Consider the following 20,099-nt stretch of genomic DNA (forward strand, 5'->3'; position numbering starts at 1 on the left):
GATCCTTCCAGAGAGATGCAAAAGGTGCTGTGGTGCTCAGCTACCTGCTATCAGGAGCGCATGGCCATGGGGAGCACCTGCTCCTCGTTTCCTAATTGGCACACGGCTTTCAATTTCCAGGTGTAAACCATTAACTCTTTGCTCTCACATCTGCCCTCCCCTTCTGTACCAGACTGCCAGTATTTCACACTCTGTTCCCCCATAAATTAGCGCTGGTACTTGGAAGTGTACTCTCTCCCCGCACACTTTCCCACACGTTTTTTTTTATGTCACTGAAATACCTCGGCACAGGGAGCTGCTGAGGTTTTGGTTTCGGTTTTTGTTCGCTTGGGCTGGCAGCGCGGTTTCTGGAAAAGGGGGGTTATGCTTCTTGTTGCGCCGCACTGCAGCATTGCATTGCTCCCAAGCCCCCCGCATCCCAAATTCCCCCACTTCGCTTTGAACTTGCCACTATTCACAGGCTGAGACCCCACTCCTGCCTCCATCCCTACAGGATGGGGTCCTCCAGCTGCTCTCCTGCCTGCAACCACCCCCCTGTGACTTCCCATCCCAGGGTGGGCAGCGACAGCTTGCGGGAGCCCCGGGCTCCTGGGAGAGCCGGCAGCTCCGCAGCGGGCACAGAGACCTCCGGTGGCTCCGCGATATATCGCAGGCAAGCTGCTGCCTGCGAACTCCCGCCAGCGGCCGCAGGATGCAGGGCCAGGGAGCGCTGCCTGGATCTGGCAGGGCGGTGGGCTTGCCTTCCCCGCCTCGTTCTCCGGGAGAGCTGGACCACTTCGGCGGGTGCCCCCGACGCTCCGCAGCGCCAGGCAGACGCTACGCGTGGGACACGACAGCCCCAACGGAACCGCGGGTTCGCGGCACCCTGGGAAACAAGGACTTGCAGCAGAAGGCACAAAGGTGCCGCAGTGGCTACCGCACACATATCATACGTGTGGACTTTCGTCCAAAAAAACAAGTCTGGGGTTGCTTCAGGGAACAAAACCACGCATGCAAAGTCTTAGAAATAGTACCCACGGTTCAGGCAGCTATGTCTGGTTCACCTGGGCATCACAGTGACACACCGTCCTGACCCCTCTGCCAATAAATCCCATGCAGGCCCCAGCATGCACACAGCGCTCCTCACCCACACACTCTAACACCGGGCTTCATCACTGGTTCCAACAATATAGCACATACGATCTGTCAGTCATCTGCACCCTTGTGCAATACAACGCGGTATTAGAATATCATGGTGGGGGGTGGCTAACAAGGTTATTGTCCGGAGGATTATCCTGTTGGGCACATCCGTGGCTGCCTGTACTGCTGCAGCTACACTCTCTATCGGCACCTACCTTAACACAAGCGAGCCCTTGGAGCTCGTCCCTAACAGAGCCCTGCAGACTGCAACAGCAGAGCTTCCTAACAAACCCGCTGTTGGGGACACTTCTTTCTTCTTTTTTTATTACAGGGGAGAAAAGAAGAATTTAAAAATCCTCTGTTGGTTTATCACTATGGCTGCAACTTTAAACTAAAATTAACTTAATTCCTAATGAAATCCACACTAGGCAGGCACCTAATGTGTCTCTAAGCATTATCTAAGCACACCTTGTCTTCGTGGTAACTTCTATCTTGATGAGCCGACGTGGGCCTTACTTGACAGTACTTTCTAGATACTAGGTGCTGCAACTACAGGGTAACAGAATCAGGGTCTGTATGTGCTGCTTGTCCTCCACTGCCCAGTCTTACGGCAATCTCTAGTTTCAGGACAAGTAAGGAGCTGCAAGTGCCAGGACTGACCTCAGTTTCTGGCTCTGCACTGGTTGTAGCAGATTAGCAGTCACTTATGGCCTACTGGCACCAAGCAGCTCAGGATCGTACAAGATTTAAACACCTTTTTTCCAGCAGGATTGATGGAGAAAACATTCTAAACTGCTAAGTCCTTCTGCCTGTTAAGGGCAAACTGTACCTTAATCCATAAAGTTAGCAAAACTACTTCTGCTCAAAGCTAGCACAAAAGGAATAAAACAGATAAAAGACCTCGTACTATTGACTCCCAGGAAAGCTCAGACCAGAGTAGTCCCATGTAAGGGAACAGCCTAAGGTCTCTTAGATAACGTCCTGTCCCTGGAGGATGGAGACCCGAGGCATCTTTGTCACTCACAAGGTCCCTCACCCCTCTGCAGATCACTGCTTTTGGTTCGGCCGTCCACTTTGCCTGTTGCTGCCTTTCACTCTCCCCACCCTCTTTGACAACACACGATGAGGGAAGCTTGCTCATAGAGTGAGTTTCTGCAATTACACAGTATTTTCTGACCACTTAGCCTAGTTTTTGCTTCTCACGTGACTCTTCTCTTAATAGGTTTTCTTATCTCTCCCTTTACCTACACGGAAATTATTAACATTTTTGCAACGCTCCCTCCTCTCTCAATCAGTAACTAGTGCACAAACGAAAGACGCAGCTAACAGTCTCTAATTCCATGAATGTGGTGGGAGCAAAACCTCGTCCCAGTTGAAGTAACCGGCAAAACTCCCGCTGACCTCAAGAGAGGAAAAGCTATGCCCAGAGACACAACTTTAACATCCAAATCACGAACTGCATTTGGACAACTCATCCATGTGCACAGGGTGCTATTGTTCCCAAAATTGCTGCTAACAAATTCAGGTATAACTGGAGCTGAACAAGGTTCATCTGTAACCAGTAAATAACTCCTCCAGGGACAGGTCCCAGAGATGCGACAATACCAACCAGCCTTTTGTCGACACAAGTATCACCTACAAAACCTTCATAAAGTAAATTTGCACTTTTCTAACGAACTGCAGGTTTGCACGGCTCACTTCTCTCCTGTAGTTCACTCTGTCACTGGAAATTATTCCGTGTAGAAAACACACGGTGTTGAAAGAGGCAAAACTACACTCTGCGACAGTCCGCTGAAGTAAACAGACGTTGGGGAAAAATCAGCAGGCACACGGAAAGCTCACCCACTGCTTTTACCTTTCCAAACGAGCGACTTCCGTGACGTCTCCTCTGAATAGTGTTTCGCTTACATGCCTTAAGCCATTGGCGATGCCTTCACCGCAGCCCTCCACCTCCCCGTCAGGGGGAAGCTGCAGGACATCTGGCTGCCCCGAGGCTGACGTCCGATCTAAAAACTGGCCGCCCTCCTTCATGCGCTGCTGGATCATGGGAGTTAGTGGCATCTCAAAGCTGAAGTAGCTATCAGGCTCCGAGTACAACGTCTCCAGCGACTCCGCGCTGTAGTATAAAGATGCATTGTCTAGGATGTTTTCGAACTGTGAGCTGTACAGATCAGTGGAGACATCGGAGTGCCTCTGCCCGAGGACATCTTCATATCCTCCCGTGGCTGCTTCTCCCTCCTCCATCACCCTGGAAATTAATCAGAAACAGCTCGTTTCAGCTCGGGGGCAAGGTTTAGACCTCAGGGTGAACCTCCTTGCCTTCCACCTTTGTGAACAGAAAGGTCAACACGGCTTCGTGCAGGAGAGGACACTGTGGGTAAAATGCTAGTTTCTCCTTGCACCACCTCTGTTCGTGATTGGCACCGTCTCCCTCTCTGGGGACATAGAAAGAAACAATTTTCTGGGTAAAAGAGGGGGGCGGGGGGGAAAGCCTAATATTGCCTAACAGATAACATCAGCTGCTTGTGTGCAAAGGAGAACACCACTCACAAATGCGTAAGGCCTGCCATGCCAGAGGCTGCACAGGTTGCAGATCTGCACCCAGGCGGGGCCTCTGCCCCAGAGGACAGCTTGCTGGGTCTGCAGTCCTAGGGCTTCGGCGAAAGGCTGGAGGAAATCCCTCCAAAACGCAAAGGGAAGCAAATGCAATTAAAAACCTGGAGCCGGGAGAACCAGATTTGACAGGGAAAGACTCGGCCTGCTTGCGGATGCACAGCGGAAGGTGCAGCATTCCCCTGCAGAGAGTTTTCTTCTCTGCTGCACCAAATACTGCGGGGCTTCTCACGGCACGTGCCAGGCTCAGGCCTGCCCGCCCGAGCTATCCCACACACTAGCCAGAGCAAAACTCTGCGGATCCCGAGGTGCAGAGGCAGCAGTGCCGCCCTCGCTGAGATCCTGTTGTTTCAGCAGCAAACACCCTGCCAGGTCAGAGCGGGCAGGGTTCGCTCAGAGCGCGCCGGTGGGACCCTTTGCTTTGTTACAGATGTGCATCAGGAAAGAAAAGTGAGCAAATCAGGATGCTTTTGTAAAAAGCAGCACACAATTTTTGCAATACATACAGCTACAATTATATAAACACAGATAGATAGATAATACAGAAAGCACATCGCAGCATTTACCCTCCTATAACATACAAGACCCTGGGTAAAACACCTTCATTATCCAACCTCTCAGAGGTGCTCGCACTGTTCTTGGACGAACTCTGCCCAAAACCAGAAAATCTGGCCAGGCGCATACGGCCAGGCCTGCATGCTGCCTGAATGTAATTACATGCCATGTCCGGATCCCAACTACACCTGCTATGGATGCTTCGTAACACAGCCATTACTCTGCAAACAGCAAGAGACATCTTTACATTTCCAAACCTGAGACGGACTTCAAACTTCAGCAAGGTGGTACGGATGGGGTTCAGTCCCAACGTCATGCACTAGCCACCACCAGGCATGAACTGCTACCGTTGCCACCACGCTGCAGGCAGCAGACAAGCATTCGTTGTTTGTCATTAGCTCCTAAAGGGGTAGGCACAAGCCACGGTGCTTGGGACGAGAGAAACCCCGCCTGCCCCGTGCGCCCCTCCCAAGTGCCATCTCACCTGCCCTGGCCTCTCGCTCGCACAGCCGTCTCCTCCTCGCCACGGTTCTTCTTGTCCTTCACAAAAACTTCATCCTCCCCGCTTTCATCGAGCAGCGCCAGAGGAGTGGCTCCAGAGGCAGCAGGTCCCAGCCTCGGGTCCTCACAGACCTCGCTCCAAGCGCTGTCCGGCGACGAGACCAAGCCTGGGGAGACCATCGGTGGCACGGGGTGGCTGGACGTTCTGGGGAATGCCCTCCTCTCCACGGACACAGTCTCCAGCAGCGAGTGCTTCTTTCTTCTCTGCTCCTCGGCTTTTTGCAGCCATAAAATCTCCACCCCTTGAAATTCTACATGTTTGCTCACAGCTGCCTCTTTAGAGAGCCTCCTCTCAGGACCTATTTGCATTTTGCCTTGACTGTACGCTGAAAACTCCTCAAAATGCGCCCACCCCTCCACTCTGCTGGCTGCTTCCAGGTTTGTCACAGATGGTCTATGACAGCTTGTCTCCTGCGCTGTGTGGACCTCTTCGGCTTTATTACTGATGGCTTGCAAGGACTCGGACTGCTTTTCTCCGGTCCATATTGCAGCCAGATCTTTCTCTACGATCAAATGCATTTTTTCCTCAGCTGTTCGCTCAGATGGAAGAGGCATGTCTGAGGGTTTTTCTTGGCCTGCTGAAACTGGTTCTCTGGCTGCCTGCACATTTTGGCTGCCAGTAAGGCTCTTTTTTTCCATTTGTGTCTCTGAATCAAGAGAAGTATTTGCTCTCTCTTGCACCTTTGTTGCTTCCAGCCGCTGAGAGATTTTCATAATCTCTGGCAGGTTACCCGCAGGTTGCCAACCTTCTTCTGGGGTGCGCAGCTGCGCTGCCCCAGCGTCAGGTCTCGAATTGTCTGCAGGAGCCGCGCGCTGAGGAAGAGGCCTGCCGGGTACCCGGTGGTGACCGTCCCGTCTTTCTGGACTGCGTGTCACAGGCTCTGCCTGGCGCGGCGACGAAGACCTCGGCGTGTCTCCGCTTGGCTCTACGGTGCCGTACTCTGGAAACTCATTGATGATGGTATGAGGGAGCAAAGTGCTGCTTCCATGGCCACTACCTGCAAAGAAAAAAAGAGAGCGTGGGTTTATCTACCGTGTGCATAAGCAAAAAGCCTGACCTCCCTTCCCAGCCCTCTCCTAGCAGAGTAACTACGCTCTCCCCTGCAGGGAAAATACCGTTCGGTTTAACTCACTTCTGCACGCTCTCAAACTGCAGTTATCCAGAGCTGGTCCTTTTACATAGGAGTTTTTGGGCAGCCCTACTTTGGGAGTGCGCACTGCTGAGGAAGGAATGCCAGAAATGTCTGCTACACTTCAGAAAGGGTCCCAGTGGCCCATGAACATTCTGAGGCCACAGGCCAGGCGCAAAGGCTGAAGAAAGCAGATATTCAGAGGTCTGACATCCATCCACATCCTGCGCCATACATGCTGGGTTTATTTAAAAGAAATGTTTTTAGGTCACTTGTAAAGATTAAACACTGGGAAGATAGGCAGCCACACCCCGTATATTCCAGAGCCTTGACAAAACCAATTAGCTAAATTACAAAGCAATTAATGAGCAATTCAACTTTCTGCCAAGCACTACCCTCTTCTTTAACAACTCGGGTAACTGAAGTTTGTGTTGCAGTGATGTACACATACCAAGCAGTTCGCATTTTCTGTTGCAGCAAATTCACCCCTGCACAAAAAGCTTGCTACCCTTCCCCTCCTCGTGCTGCTTTTCCAACTGATGTAAACAAACAGGAGCGAAAACGGATGGTCCCATTTTCCAAGCGCTGAGCACCCAGTGGCTCCCATTGTTGTGGGGTAACAAAGACCCAGCTGTCCTCAGAGGGACCTCACAGATGACACAATGACAGATACTTGGCTACCTTATAGTACGTCCCAAGGAAGAACTGAGCTTTTGAAAAAAAATAAACAGCAACAGCTGCATTCGCTGCACCTTTCTGGAAAAAAATGGCCTGGAGTATAAAAGTGCTTTAAAACAAACAACAGGGGGGACAGATCCAAACACCTACGCTGAAAAATGTCAGGGCTGACAGCTCTGAAACCAGACACCAACTTGCATTTGGACGCTTTGCCCTGCTTGAGGTGCATCTCTAGGTGCTGCATTGCAAACCGATCCCCATCTCTGCTCCGAGCTGGCTGGCCACAAGCCATTTCCAAGGAGGAAGCCATGTGGTTAATGATAGGCTGAGTTCAAGGTGAAAGGGAGGATAATTTAATGCAAGCTCAGCACCGCACTAATGTGGCTATCTATCTGCCAGTGGTTTGTAAAGACGAGCAGCAGCTCACACCTGCCAGCTCACTATTCAGTATATCTAGCCACAGGGTAAATACCACACATTGTGTGTGGTGCAGGATCAAAGTGACAGACTCGGACCATGCCAAACCACAGACTCTTCCCCAGTAGATTCTCCAGATATCTCTACGTTGTTGATTTAATCACTCCATAATAAAACTTCAGTGGGTCAGGTTTCACCTAGATGACTTGGTTGCTGTTGAGGACAGCAACTGGACAAGCAGGGACCCTTTCTCTGCTGCAAGGTCCCCCAGGGTTGTGAGGAGCATGGATGCCCTGTCCACTTCTGCATCACCAGCCTGAATCATGGCAGGGTTTCCAACACACAGGTGTGGGTGCACTGGAAGAGTCTGAAGAAGAGAGCAAGGTCCCTCTCCCCACATGAGTGTTTCCAGGCACGGTGTTTTTTCCAAGTGCCCAAAGCCCCAGAAAACAACCCCTTTGCACACAATTCAGCCAGGCAGTGTTTGGGTGCATCCCAAGCCCACCCACTTCATGGCACAGGCACCAGTTTGCCATTGGGACACACTTCCATCAGGACAGACTCACAGATGAGAACGATGCTGTGTGGCTGAAATGTCCCTACACCTGCACCGGGACTAGCCCAAGCCAGCAAAAGACCCCGGCTCCCCACCCCGCAGCTCTGGTCTGCTCTAATGCAGCAGCGTTAGTGCTTGCTGCTCTCTCAGCATGTGTCCAGAGACGGGATTTTTTAAGAGAGGAGAACTGCTGATAGGGAGCCCGTCACTATAGATGCTAAAGTAAACCCTTCTCGGTGGACACAGCCCCACCTACAGCAACTCTCAGCTTGCAGACCTGCAAGCGGGAGGTGCCCCAGCTGCGATTGCCTCATGCCCCCAGCACCATGGGGCAGCGCTTGGCCGTGCCGCTCCCTGGGCCGCACGCTCTGGCCGCATCCCGAAGGAAGGCAATGCATCGTGCCCCAGGAGCTGGGACCCCCCATGCCTCCCTCCAACCCACGCACCCCGCCTGACTGGAAGGAAGCCCGGAGCATCGCCCCCCCGGCCCCTCATGGGGCTGGGATGCAGCCAATGTGCGCTGGAGGCCAAGCCCTGACAAGGCACCGCATACAGACCCTGCCAAGGGGCCAGGCTCGTCTCTGCTAATTGCTATCTTAGCTTCTGAACCGACATGAGGGAAACAGAGGCGGCCTTATTTCTGGCAGTGAATGCTAAATGCACTGCTGCGCGTCCCCATCTGATGCTGACGGCCACTGCTGACAGCGGTATGCAATCCCCGAGCAAGTTTCTGATTTACTTCTCCTCCTGAACTTCATCCCAAGCAAACTTTACCCTCTGGCAAGCCCAGCAGACTCCAGAAGAGGTACACGCACAGAGCACATATCCGCATATATGGGCACAGAGAGACATGCAGCGTGCACACAGGTACTCCTCTCTGCCACGCTTGCAAGCAGTGTTTCACCCGGGCAAGAGAGGAGCACTTTCAAGGCAGAAATTTAAGGCCTTTTCTACAGTGAGGCACCAGCAGCCCTGCGCTGGAAGGGCAACAAGTCAGCGGGATTCTCGCCTTCGTGGCATCCCGCAGGAATATTGCCTAATTCACCACCTGATTAAAAAAAATTCACATATTGCACCAAAGCAGCAGTCTGTCCCTCATTACATTAGGCACCACCGTGCACATGACCGCTGAGGTCTCCGTTCCTTGCGGTAAGCCACCACCAATTGCCCCCCGCTCCTAAAAGGTGCAAAGCCTTTCCCTTTGCTCAGAGAGCTATTTCAGGTACTAGAGCTTAGAGGAGCTTGAGCTCTTTAAGGGAAACTCCTCCCTTATTCCCGTCCACCACCACAGCATCATGTCTTGCTGCAGCTACTGGCATATCCTGTCCAACCCCATCCCCCAATATGACTGCATTACAAACAAGGCTAGAAAGGCAACAACAAAATTTAAGGACCGCACTGAAGATGAGCAGGGAAAAAACATACCCATCACCAAACAAACAAAGAAAGGACACACACTCTCAGGTAACACCAATTTCTACTTTGCATTGAAGGTGGCTTCTTTCAACAAAGCAAAAAAAAAAAAGAGAGAGAAAAGAATTAAGCGGAGAGAGAAAAAGCTAAAATAGAAAGGGGGTGAGTGGCTAGAAAACTGAGACCGGGCAAATATAACCTAACAGCAGTTGGCAGCCTTTCTGATGACTAGACGTTGAAAGAATTAATGACTTAAATCAGGCATAGATATGATATTCATAGGTAAATAACCATTCCATGTCAAGCAAGCTTGTCTACAGCATAATAAAAGGAAATTCTAGGAAGCAAAACACAAGTTACAAGCATAGACAGACATTTTGTTTACAGGTACATTTTACAAAAGAATGGTGTGAGTGTCTCTCTCTATACTATATATATATATATATATATAAGCTAGCTCGAGAAATTAGATATATTTGCTTGAACAGTCTCCTTACTCACAGAGGTTACTGTAGCTCCAGCAGTTACCCATTGGTCAAAGAAATAAAATGCACAGATCATCAGTTTATCTATAGCGATACCAGCAAATTCAATTGCTGCTGTTCTAGTCAACTGGAATCAAAATAGTTTCAAATTTCCTGGCAGCTGCTGCCCTGCACTGCACACAATGATGTAAATGGATGCTTTCTGAGTATTATGAAACTGATGGGGGAACTGCAGTCTCATTCAGTCTATCGCAGGAGCTAAGGAGTCCACCTTGGCAGCTTGCAGGGGGGGAAAAAAATTTCCTCCAGCAAGGCTGCCTGACAGTATGCCAGGGAGACGTCTGTGCTTAGCTGTCGTTTACTATAACCGCGTCCGTAAGGGAAGAAACGGGCAGAATGGCGATGCTGAGAGTCGTGTGCTGGTTTCAGAGCGCGGGGCGCCTGACGGCGTTTCCGCATTACTGAGCTGGAAGGTTTCACAGCCCAGTCATCTTGCATTTTATTTCTCCGCAGCTCCTTGCACCGATCACAAGCAGCACGTGGGTGAGCCTGCATGCAGCGTCACACCAGTTGTGCTTTCTCGGTACTGGCATTTCTTGCCATTATTTGTAAAAGGCAAATTAGGGCAAGTAAAAACAATGTGTGCGTTAAGAGGAAACGAATCTCTGGGTGACAGAGCTTAACGAACAAATCGCAGGATTTATGGCATTATATCATTATTGCAGCCTGCCAGAGAGGGGGGTCACACGTGTCTCCTCGTTTTGCACTCCCTCGAGTGACAACTTCTGTGGTAACTAAAACTATTCCGATTTATAAAGCAGTGCCTGCGCACGCCGAGCCGGAGCGGCCTCCCCCTGTGAGAGGGGAGGGATGCTGCACAATCACTGGCAAGCCTTGCGCAGCAGCCCTTTTTCCAAATGATGTCATTCTCCATGCTGCGATAGGTCCTGCCTGGCCAGCGGAGGTCCTTCGTTAGCCAAAGCTGGGGGATTAGCTTAATGCAAGCACTGTTCTTTTGTAACTGGACTGCAAACGTCCGCCCCGGGCTGGGCGCAGGGTTTTCTGCAGCTTGCAGCCACCCCAGGCTTTTGGGCAGTTTGCTTGCCCAGGGAAGCGGAGCCAGGCCTTCATCCCTGCAAAGTTACACTGGCATCATGTAAAAACAAGAAGTTGGTGGAAACAGGGAAGCTGAGGGAAGGTGGGGAGGGAGCAGAGAGAAGAAGTAGGGGAGAGTTGCCTAGAAAATAACCCCTGGTTAAATGCCTCTGCTGCCTCAGCAAACACGCAGGGAAGGCGGAGAGGACCAGAGATGCAGCAGAGCCTACGCAGAAAAAGTGACCATATTGGCTGAGATCCCTCACCCCCAAAAGAGACGACCAGAGGGAGTCCCTGCTGCTGCCAGCGGGAGGTTTGACGCAGACCCAGTAGCGTGCACAGGCAGCGTGCGCCTTGCGCTCCCCGTCCTTGAACAGCCAGGCAGTGGCATGGCAGCCGGCGGCTCAGAAACTAAACTGACTGGTTCAGGGAAGAAAATAATCCCCCTGCAAGCACCCAGGGGCTGCGTGTTGCTCAGAAAATCCTGCACCCACAGCTTGCTGCACGCTTGAAGAGGTTATCAGAGAAGTACTGCTCGCCACTGCTCTTGCGTAGTTCCCTAAATTCTTGGGGTTTTGGGCAACCAGAAGCTGTGTTAGATGAACCTTCAGTCTGCCACAGGACAGCCATGCCCACACTAGGTAAACTGGTCACGAATATCTCCGCTAGCCAAGTCCCAGCGCCTGGAGTCGGGTGGTGATGTGATGCCTGAGTTGTCATGGCTTGAAAAACAGAGTGAGAAAAGCTGCTAGGTTGAGAATGTAAATCCTGTCCATTAAGAAAGCAATGACCAAAACAGCATGTAAAATACTGGGGTCACTGTGTGCCTGTTTGAGTGCGTGTGTGGCTCTTTTACAATTGCAAACCTAACCCTGTTCCTGATGGGAAGCCTTAGGTAAGTAATGCTGTGACTCGGTTGCGTATTTTTTTTCCCCTCAGATTTTAACTATTTCCCAGTGGTAAACAGCCTTTGGGAGCACGTAACCCCAACCGCACTGAAGTAAGAGTCCTCCAGGGAGCCCCGCACATTTACCCTGGCTGCAGGAAGGATGGCACCTTGCCGCAGCAGCTCACAGTCCTACAGTGAGCTCAGAACAGGACAAAGTCCAAAACTAACATGCAGCACGTGCTGGGAGGGTTTAGTGTGAGGAATTATCCACTACAAATTGCTGTATGGGCCACAGATGGTCAGTGAGATAGCTCAGTCCCAAGAGTCATTACCCTGGAAAGCAGAAGTGTAGAGAAAAGCAGCTGCTTGCATGAGCGGGAACAGGAGGGAATACAAAGGGAGTATCTGGGCTCCTTATCCTGATGTAAAATTGCAGGTGAGTGTTACTATACTTAATGGATTTTGCTTCTTTAAAGCCCCATCCCCTGGAGTGACGTGGCTGCGAGAATCTCAAGTTTTGGTTTAAGACTTATGTTGGGAAAGGTCTTAAACCCAAAATTCAAAAGACAGATCCAAAAAGAATCCGAAACTTTCTATTTTTCCACTGCTGTGATAGCAAGGAAGCGGCTAAGTGAACATACACACAGTGATAGCAAGAATTAGTTTAAAAGCTCCCTAAGAGCCCTCAGCTGACTTCTGGAGCAGTGACAGCCCAGAGCTGCTTTGACACTTGCTGCGCCTACAAAGACTTTACAGCCCCTCTGAATCCGCTTGTACTTAATGTTACATATTTAAAATACTGTATTTTTAAAGACTCTTTTTAAAACCCTCAAAAAGTCCTTCAAACAGAAAGATCTTTTGAGATTAAAAATATATTGCCAGAGTTTAAACAAGCATCAATGGCTTAAAAAGCATCATACTACTATTCACAGATCTCAGAAACTCTGGATCTTTGCAGCAGCCGCTGAAGAAACTAGGCACATCTGCAGAAAATTATGTCTTTTCATGCATTTCAGGGTTTGGGACCACTTAGCCAGGCTAAGAGAAAGCTTGCTAAGCAGTCCTCAAAGCACCACAGGAGCTGGATACCGAGTTACGCACCCAGCTAAAACAAAAATAGGGCACAGAGGGACATGTGCCTCTCCCAGGCTCTGAGTATTTGCTGCTAAAGGCGCAGCTGGACCTTGCACGGTAACTTTTCAGCAAGCTCGCACAGTGAATGAGATTCCCTTCCTCAGGAAGCTGGGCAGAGTTAAATAAACAACGCGGGGGTCTAGAGCAGAAGGCGCTTGTTAAAGCTGTGAACTGCAAACTGGAAAAATACTTGCTGTACCCTGTGTTACGCTTTTTCAGTGTGATACCAGGCCAGAACTCCATCTACTCCCATAATTTTAATTAAACGCATTATTCTCCACGTTCATTATCAGGCCATCTCCAGCAGCAGGATAACATGCATCTTTTCCTTCAGAAAGCTTCAGAGATGAATCAAGGCTGCAGCACGATGGAGGGCTTGTGCTGGCGTGCTGCCTATCTCACCAGGTGATGGGGCTGAAGTCAAGGAGAGAAGAGGAGCCCACAGTGGCAAAAAGCAAAAATGCAGCTGTGCCCCACCGTACCCACCTACAGCCGGCCAAGTCAGCGGACTGAGCCTCTCCTCTTGTGCCCACTGACCTGGATGCATCGTTTTCCATCTGCCCGACAGAAGGGAAGGGCCCAACCGCCTCCAGGAAAGTGCTTCCAAGCCCTGCCAGCTTCAGCCCAGCTCAGCCTGCGCCACGTGTGCTCAGAGCATCTGAAGCGACCAGACAGCACCAACGGCTGCCAGCATCACCAGGCCCCCAAATATTTGTGCGCTCACGTCAGTGCGGCTCTCGGCTTCGGCCAACAGCCCACAGACGGGGAGGTAATTACTGCCTTAACTCTAGCATTTCCTAACTTCTGAGTGCTTAATTCTGCACTTTTAAAAAACAATAAACAAACAGCCCATGTTTTAATGATTATTTGTACTAAACCTTTGGCCTTCAAACAACCCTGTTGTTTACCAAGTCGAGGATGTGGTAATCTCCTCCCTGCAGCTGTAGGTTATGATAACTTGAACTATCCAGCTTTCAAGTGCAGGTCACAAGACATCCAATTTCCTCCTGCAGAGCAAGGGACTTAGCATAATGCCTCATGCCCCTTTAGTTTTCCTTTCCCTGGGACTGGAAACCCAGACATCATCACACCACACCTGATGGCACCGGTGCGTGCCCCGGCTTTGCCCAGCCCCGGGAAGCGGGACTCAGAAATTCAAAGGAGAGCGACAGCAAGTCGGCTCCACCTCACGCAGCCAAGATGCAGAGCACAGTCCAACCTGTCCTCCGCCACCTTATTTTTTCCATATGCGCGGTCAGATGTGCTCTTCTGACAGCACTGTAAGAGCTTGCTGCTCCTCAGAGCATCCAAGCAGTAGTTCAAAATCACCTGGTTTACTCCACATCGGAGTGAAAGAGCAGCACTCAGCACGGTCGGTCAACGTGCTGGTGCCGGAGAGGTAGTCACTTCCTCCAGTACACAAACTCAAACGTAAAAGTATCTTTTAATACAGTACCTCTGGAGACTTAAATTTAAAAAGTTAACCTTCTCTTTGCATCATTGCCAATCAGCAACACCAAATATCATCGATATCTACGAGAAAACGTATTGATTACACACTACTATTTAAAACCACCTGCGGGTCTTCAGTGTGTCAGAAAATGCAGTGGGACACTAGAAACAACAACAACAAAAAAGCTGATAAGTATGCACAACAGGATGATGGAATTTTAATTAAGTGTGTGGGGGCACCACAGGTCTGAGCTTTCTGGAGTCCAGCCTTGCATGTGTCCCTGGTAAATGTTGCAGGACATACTCTTAAATGCACATCTGATGTACCTATCCTCACAGGCTCTGTTCAGCATAATTAATGTGAATGTGAATGTGAATGTGAATGTGAAAATCAGGCAGTCCTTCAACCCTCAGAAAATGCAGGTTTGCACCTTTTCAGGAAAGCAGAGCTGCAGAGGAAGATACCAGACCAGGGAGCCCAGACTTTCAGGATCTCCTGGAGATGGAAAGAGCAAGAGATGAAAACGTGACAAAGGGTGGTGCATTGAAATGGAAAGCCGTGCGGTTGAAGCACTGAGCAAGACTACAGTCATCCGGGCCAGCGTGAGAATAATGCAACATGTGAGTGACTGTGGACTAAGTGCAGTTTTTAGCGTGAGGATCAGGAAGATGCCACATCCATGCAATGCAAGGAGAATGCAGCAGAGCTGGACACACTTCTGACTTGAAGTGACACAGAGAAAGCAAGCGAGGCAAAAGAGCAAAGCACAACCTAGTAAGTCAGTGACACTCATTTTACAGAAAGTTACTGGGATAATTTTTTTAAGGCTGTTTAAATCAGCATCATAGGACCACGAAAAGGCTTGCTCGTACAAAAAAAGCAGCCATTGTGTGCTTCCTTTGCTCCTGAAACTAGTTATAGAAATTCTACAGCAAATGCAATCATTTCCATGATTCAGGTTAAGGGATGGGTATGTTGCATGGGTTGAAGTATGCATTTCATTTTAGAATCACAGAATCACAGAATCATAGAATCATTAAGGTTGGAAAAGACCTCTAAAGATCATCGAGTCCAACCGTCAACCCAACACCACCATGCCCACTAAACCATGTCCCTAAGCGCCTCATCTACACGTCTTTTAAATACTTCCAGGGACTTCCCTGGGCAGCCTGTTCCAAGGCCTGACCACTCTTTCAGTAAAGAAATTTCTCCTGATGTCCAATCTAAACCTCCCTTGGTGCAACTTGAGGCCATTTCCTCTCGTCCTATCGCTAGTTACTTGGCAGAAGAGACCAACACCCACCTCGCTACAACCTCCTTTCAGGCAGTTGTAGAGCGCGATGAGGTCTCCCCTCAGCCTCCTCTTCTCCAGACTAAACAACCCCAGTTCCCTCAGCCGCTCCTCATAAGACTTGTGCTCCAGACCCTTCACCAGCTTCGTTGCCCTCCTCTGGACACGCTCCAGCACCTCAATGTCCTTCTTGTAGTGAGGGGCCCAAAACTGAACATTCGAGGTGCGGCCTCACCAGTGCCGAGTACAGGGGCACGATCACCTCCCTGCTCCTGCTGGCCACACTATTTCTGATACAGGCCAGGATGCCATTGGACTTCTTGGCCACCTGGGCACACTGCCGGCTCATGTTCAGCCGGCTGTCAACCAGCACCCCCAGCTTTCCAGCCACTCTTCCCAAAGCCTGTAGCGTTGCCTGGGGTTGTTGTGACCCAAGTGCAGGACCCGGCACTTGGCCTTGTTGAACCTCATGCAGTTGGCCTCAGTCCACTGATCCAGCCTGTCCAGGTCCCTCTGCAGAGCCTTCCTACCCTCCAGCAGATCAACACTCCCGCCCAGCTTGCTGTCGTCTGCAAACTTACTGAGGGAGCGCTCGATCCCCTCATCCAGATCGTTGATAAAGATATTGAACAGGACCGGCCCCAGTACTGAGCCCTGGGGAACGCCGCTCGTGACCGGCCGCCAACTGGATTTAACTCCGTTCACCACCACTCTCTGGGCTCGGCCATCCAGCCAGTTTTTTACCCCGTTTTCTTTCATGTGTCAGCTCCGGCACTGTTTTACCCCTTGCAGAGGTGATTCAGCACAAGTTGCCAGGAGAAATTTTTTTTAGAATTGTTTTTTTGGTGTTGTTTTGGGTTTTTTTGTTGCTCAGTTTTTGCTGGCTTGAGCTTGCTAAGAAAACAGAAAAGCACAAGAACTAGCATGAGACAATCCGCAGCAGTGTGCGGCTGGGACCATCTCCTTTGCCAGAAGCAAGCTGTTGAATGAGCTCAGTTGCCTCATGACACCTCACTGTACACAAAACAGCAAGTGACAGGCTTTCCAAAAAGCTATTTGTTTCACCAGGAATTCAAAAACAAGCTTCTTCCAGCAGCTGTTAGGAAAGACCAGATTTGCATAGCAAGCCGGGGACTATTTGTACAGGGCTTTTTTGTGAAGGATGAGATTAAACCCTCTGTTACACAGGAGGGGTGAAAGCTTTCTCCTCCTAGAAGCACCAGAGAAAAGACTGTTTATGAGACTTAAGAAGCTATTGTCTTCCTAACAACTGTCTTGGATTTATTTTCTCATATAACAGGAATTATGGGGTACTTGGCTTTCATGTTTTCTTAAGCATGTGGCGTCCCCCCCTTTTTTTCCCAAGAAAGCAGTTTTTAGGACTAAGTCACATTGTCAGGACTCTTTTTTTTCTTTTTGATATTTAAATGTATTAACTGCAAATGCATAAAAATCAGTACCCTGTAGCATGTCCAAGCCTAAAGAGAAGGCTGCTCAATAGCGATCACTGTTTCCATGGCTGGTTCCAGAGGAGGGTATGTTTCCATATACAACAAGCGCTCTTTATGTCAACGAGGCTGAGAAGACTTCTTGTCCAACCCAGCCAAATTCAGCTGTTAAAAAACATTTTCTTTTGCTGGAAGGCAGAAGGCTGGGCTTTTGCCGAGGGAGGCGGCCAGGCGGTGCAGGGGCGCGTGGCCGCGTGCAGTGCATCCTCCCCGCTCCCACGGTGGCGAGGAGCAGCCCCACGAGCAGGGGTCCGCAGGGAGACGTGTGGCCACGATGCGAGGAGGGTCCTGGGGGCCTGGACCTGCTTCTGATGCATCCAGGGCAGGAGGATGGGCAAAAGACAAGAGAGGAGAGGAGCCAGACAAGAGGCATCATGCAGTAAAGGCAAGAGCCCATGAGTACATCAGGAAGCACAAATATCCCAGATAAAACCAGACTGAGGGCAGCAAAGCAGAGAAATGAGGAGGAATCGTTTTTAAGGTGGCAGCTTTATTAGCATTTGAATATCATCGATGAAACACCTCTTCTACAGGCCTCTATCTTTTTTGTCCCTCCTCTCACCTGTGAAAATGACCATAAGCTTCAACTTGGAAGGTAAAAATCAGCATGGCAGCTTATTATCAAAGTCTGCCGTCTCCCATCTAGGCAAACAGAAGTGTTTGCTACAGTCGCCCCCAATTATTATTCCTTCTTCATGAATTGGCTTGTCCTATGCAAGTATTTCAGTATCCAATTAAAAAATTTATACCCTCAATAGCATCCAGCAGGGCCTCAGTAATATGGTTGTGGCCAAAAGGGAAAGGATAAACAGGGAAGCAGAAGTAATTAAGCCGTTCAGCAGCTTACGTGTTACATTCTCAGTTTCTGAGGCCAGCCAAGGCACGAGTGAAACTGCTTTAATTAAAGTTCAGCTTTACTGCCCACGGTGACAAGCTGTTCTCTCAATCAAGTTTAAACACCAGCACTTCTCCTGGCCCTGCCCCTGTCACTCGTTTGCTTGAAATCTTTCATACTTTGACCCATGAAAAGCATGTCTTCTTTCTTTTAAAGGCAACTTTAGAAAGTAGCATGTTTGTTTGCATTTTTGGTGGTCTTTTTTCCCTCCCCATCTAACACAGAGAAGGACAAAGAAACTTTCAGGCGTAGCTGCTTCCCCCCAAAACGTATGTCATGATACATTCGACATATGTCAAATCAAAGGAAGCCACGATTTGGTGCACAGAGCCCTGGGTTTGTACTACTGTGCCCTCAGTCGCCCCGTCTTCATTCATCTCCAGGTAATAAGCAGTTAAAGCTTGCTTGAAGCAAAAAAGTAGAAGGGGCAGCACCACCCTCATTTATCCATCACTGTCAAACATCTTCCTGGAGGAGGAGGAGGATGCATTTGTCTGTGACAGCATGAAGCCAGTCTGGGTAGGCACAATATCACTCAGTTTTTGGGTACAATTCACAAATTTTTTATGTTAACCACCATTAAATATTTGGAAACTCTCCCTTGAAGTCACTCCCATTTCATTAATTGTTAGCCCCTAATGGTAGTTTCTGATTAATAAAGGAACAGAAGGAGATTCAGAAACAAGGCAAGAAGCAGCACAGGAAAAATACACACATAAGCCGATATATCTGGCTTATTCCTTGCCGCCCTTTATTTTAGGACTCGGTACTCAGTCAACTCAGAATACCCATCACATTTGATAATTGTTTTGGGTAGTAATAACAATAGATTCACTTGGATTTATTAGACACACCATACTTTATTTAATGCCAACCTCCGGAAATGTACTAATGCCTGCTGACAGTGCTCTCACACTGTGTCTATCCAAACAAGAATGAGGTCACCATGATTCATGTAATAATCCGATACACATTTTGTGGCAATTCGTAAAAATTTTTAAAATTCCTAAATGAGGATATTTTGGTTGTTTTGTTTTTTTTCCCCTCCACTCTGCAATTAGGATTTCCCAAGTGGAAGACAAACTTTAGAAAAACCAGGGAGAAACTGTTTACTCACTTTCCAGACTTCAGTTCTGCTTTTTTTTGCCTTTTTTTTTTCCCCCCCTTTCCTTACTGAAGTGGAGGAGCCTACACAGCTTGTTTCTGTACAAAGTGCTGCCCTTCTCTGGCAAGAAGGGAGTCTTCTTTAATTAAAAGTGACATTCCAGAAAGTTTGCAATTGGAAAGGATCAAGGTGCATAGAGAACAGCCTGAGGAAATACTTTTGCAAAGAGGGCAGGGGTTGTTGATAATTACAATGAGGCAAGAGAAATAGGTATAGTAACTACATTTCTTTTCTTCTAAGTTTGGGCCGCGACAATGTAGAAAACACCCTGTATTTACAAGAAAAGAACAGAAACTAGACTGATCCTTAGGCATAACATCAGAAATACTGCACCTGGACTTCTTGAATTACTAATTACAAAAGACAGAGCAGTTCAGGTACCATCTCAAGTATCTAAATTAAAATCTTATCTACCTCTAGCTGTAGGAAGAGCAGCATGCAGACCACGAAGGGCGTTCCTGGAAGGACCTCCAGATAGAGATGGCCGTGCTTCGGCATGTGCAATTGCAGAACGCAGAGAAGTGCTGGGACTCCCTCCACCAACGTGTCTCTGGCACACGAGTCCCTGTTGTCACATCGAGGTGGCCCGGGTGAGCCAACGAAAAAGGTGGGGCCGTAAGACAGGGAACTGCTGTCATTTTCTGGGGCCAAACCAGCAGGCTCCTGTGGTCTGGCACGTGCACTGTGGTCCAGTGAAGGGCAGCGTAGCTCAGTGAGCGAGCCCTCGTGGGGTCATTAGGGAGGAGCTTCTGCAAAACTTTCCCAAGTGGCTTAAGAGATTTTTTGGTTTTTTGCACACAATAGTAATAAATAGCACTTACCCATTTCTGAAGGCTTCTCTTCTTCCAAGCCAAATAAAAATTCATATTTGGCCTTGGCAACAGTCTGGGCGTGAGCCGATACATCATGATCCCACGCAAGTGCTTCTGCCTGTAGAGTCAAAATAAACAAAGCTTATCTACCTTTTAGTGAAAAAACACCAGCAGGAACATGAAATCCCTTGAGGTGGGCTGTCAGGCAGGATTTTCAAAGTGTTCATTTAACTCTATCACCACCAAGATCAACCAGAGCAGACATGGGCCAACTCATGAGTGCTTCTGAAGAGCTCACCTCTCTGCTTTCGAACCCAAGCATTTCAGTAT

General features: G+C 49.2%; 1 protein-coding gene and 1 long non-coding RNA gene across 3 annotated transcripts in view; one reads left to right on the forward strand and one right to left on the reverse strand.

Moving 5' to 3' along the window:
* Positions 1–20,099, reverse strand: part of PSD3 (pleckstrin and Sec7 domain containing 3) — a 112,597-nt gene that overhangs the window by 80,135 nt on the left and 12,363 nt on the right. Inside the window, exons 2-4 of the mRNA XM_075137846.1 lie at positions 19,779–19,887; positions 4,772–5,846; positions 2,975–3,367 (exon numbers count right to left, since the gene is read on the reverse strand). Coding sequence (XP_074993947.1) covers positions 2,975–3,367; positions 4,772–5,846; positions 19,779–19,887 — 1,577 coding nt within the window. The remainder of the gene's footprint in view (positions 1–2,974; positions 3,368–4,771; positions 5,847–19,778; positions 19,888–20,099) is intronic.
* LOC142075849 (uncharacterized) lies at positions 11,828–19,784 on the forward strand. Of its 2 annotated transcripts, none has more exons than XR_012671038.1 (3): positions 11,828–11,947; positions 12,939–14,872; positions 19,378–19,784. It is a non-coding gene; the product is annotated as an uncharacterized LOC142075849 (long non-coding RNA). The 2 variants fall into 2 exon arrangements; XR_012671039.1 differs by having other exon boundaries at positions 12,980–14,872.

Source organism: Calonectris borealis, chromosome Z (assembly GCF_964195595.1).
Source record: "Calonectris borealis chromosome Z, bCalBor7.hap1.2, whole genome shotgun sequence".
NCBI lineage: Eukaryota > Metazoa > Chordata > Aves > Procellariiformes > Procellariidae > Calonectris > Calonectris borealis.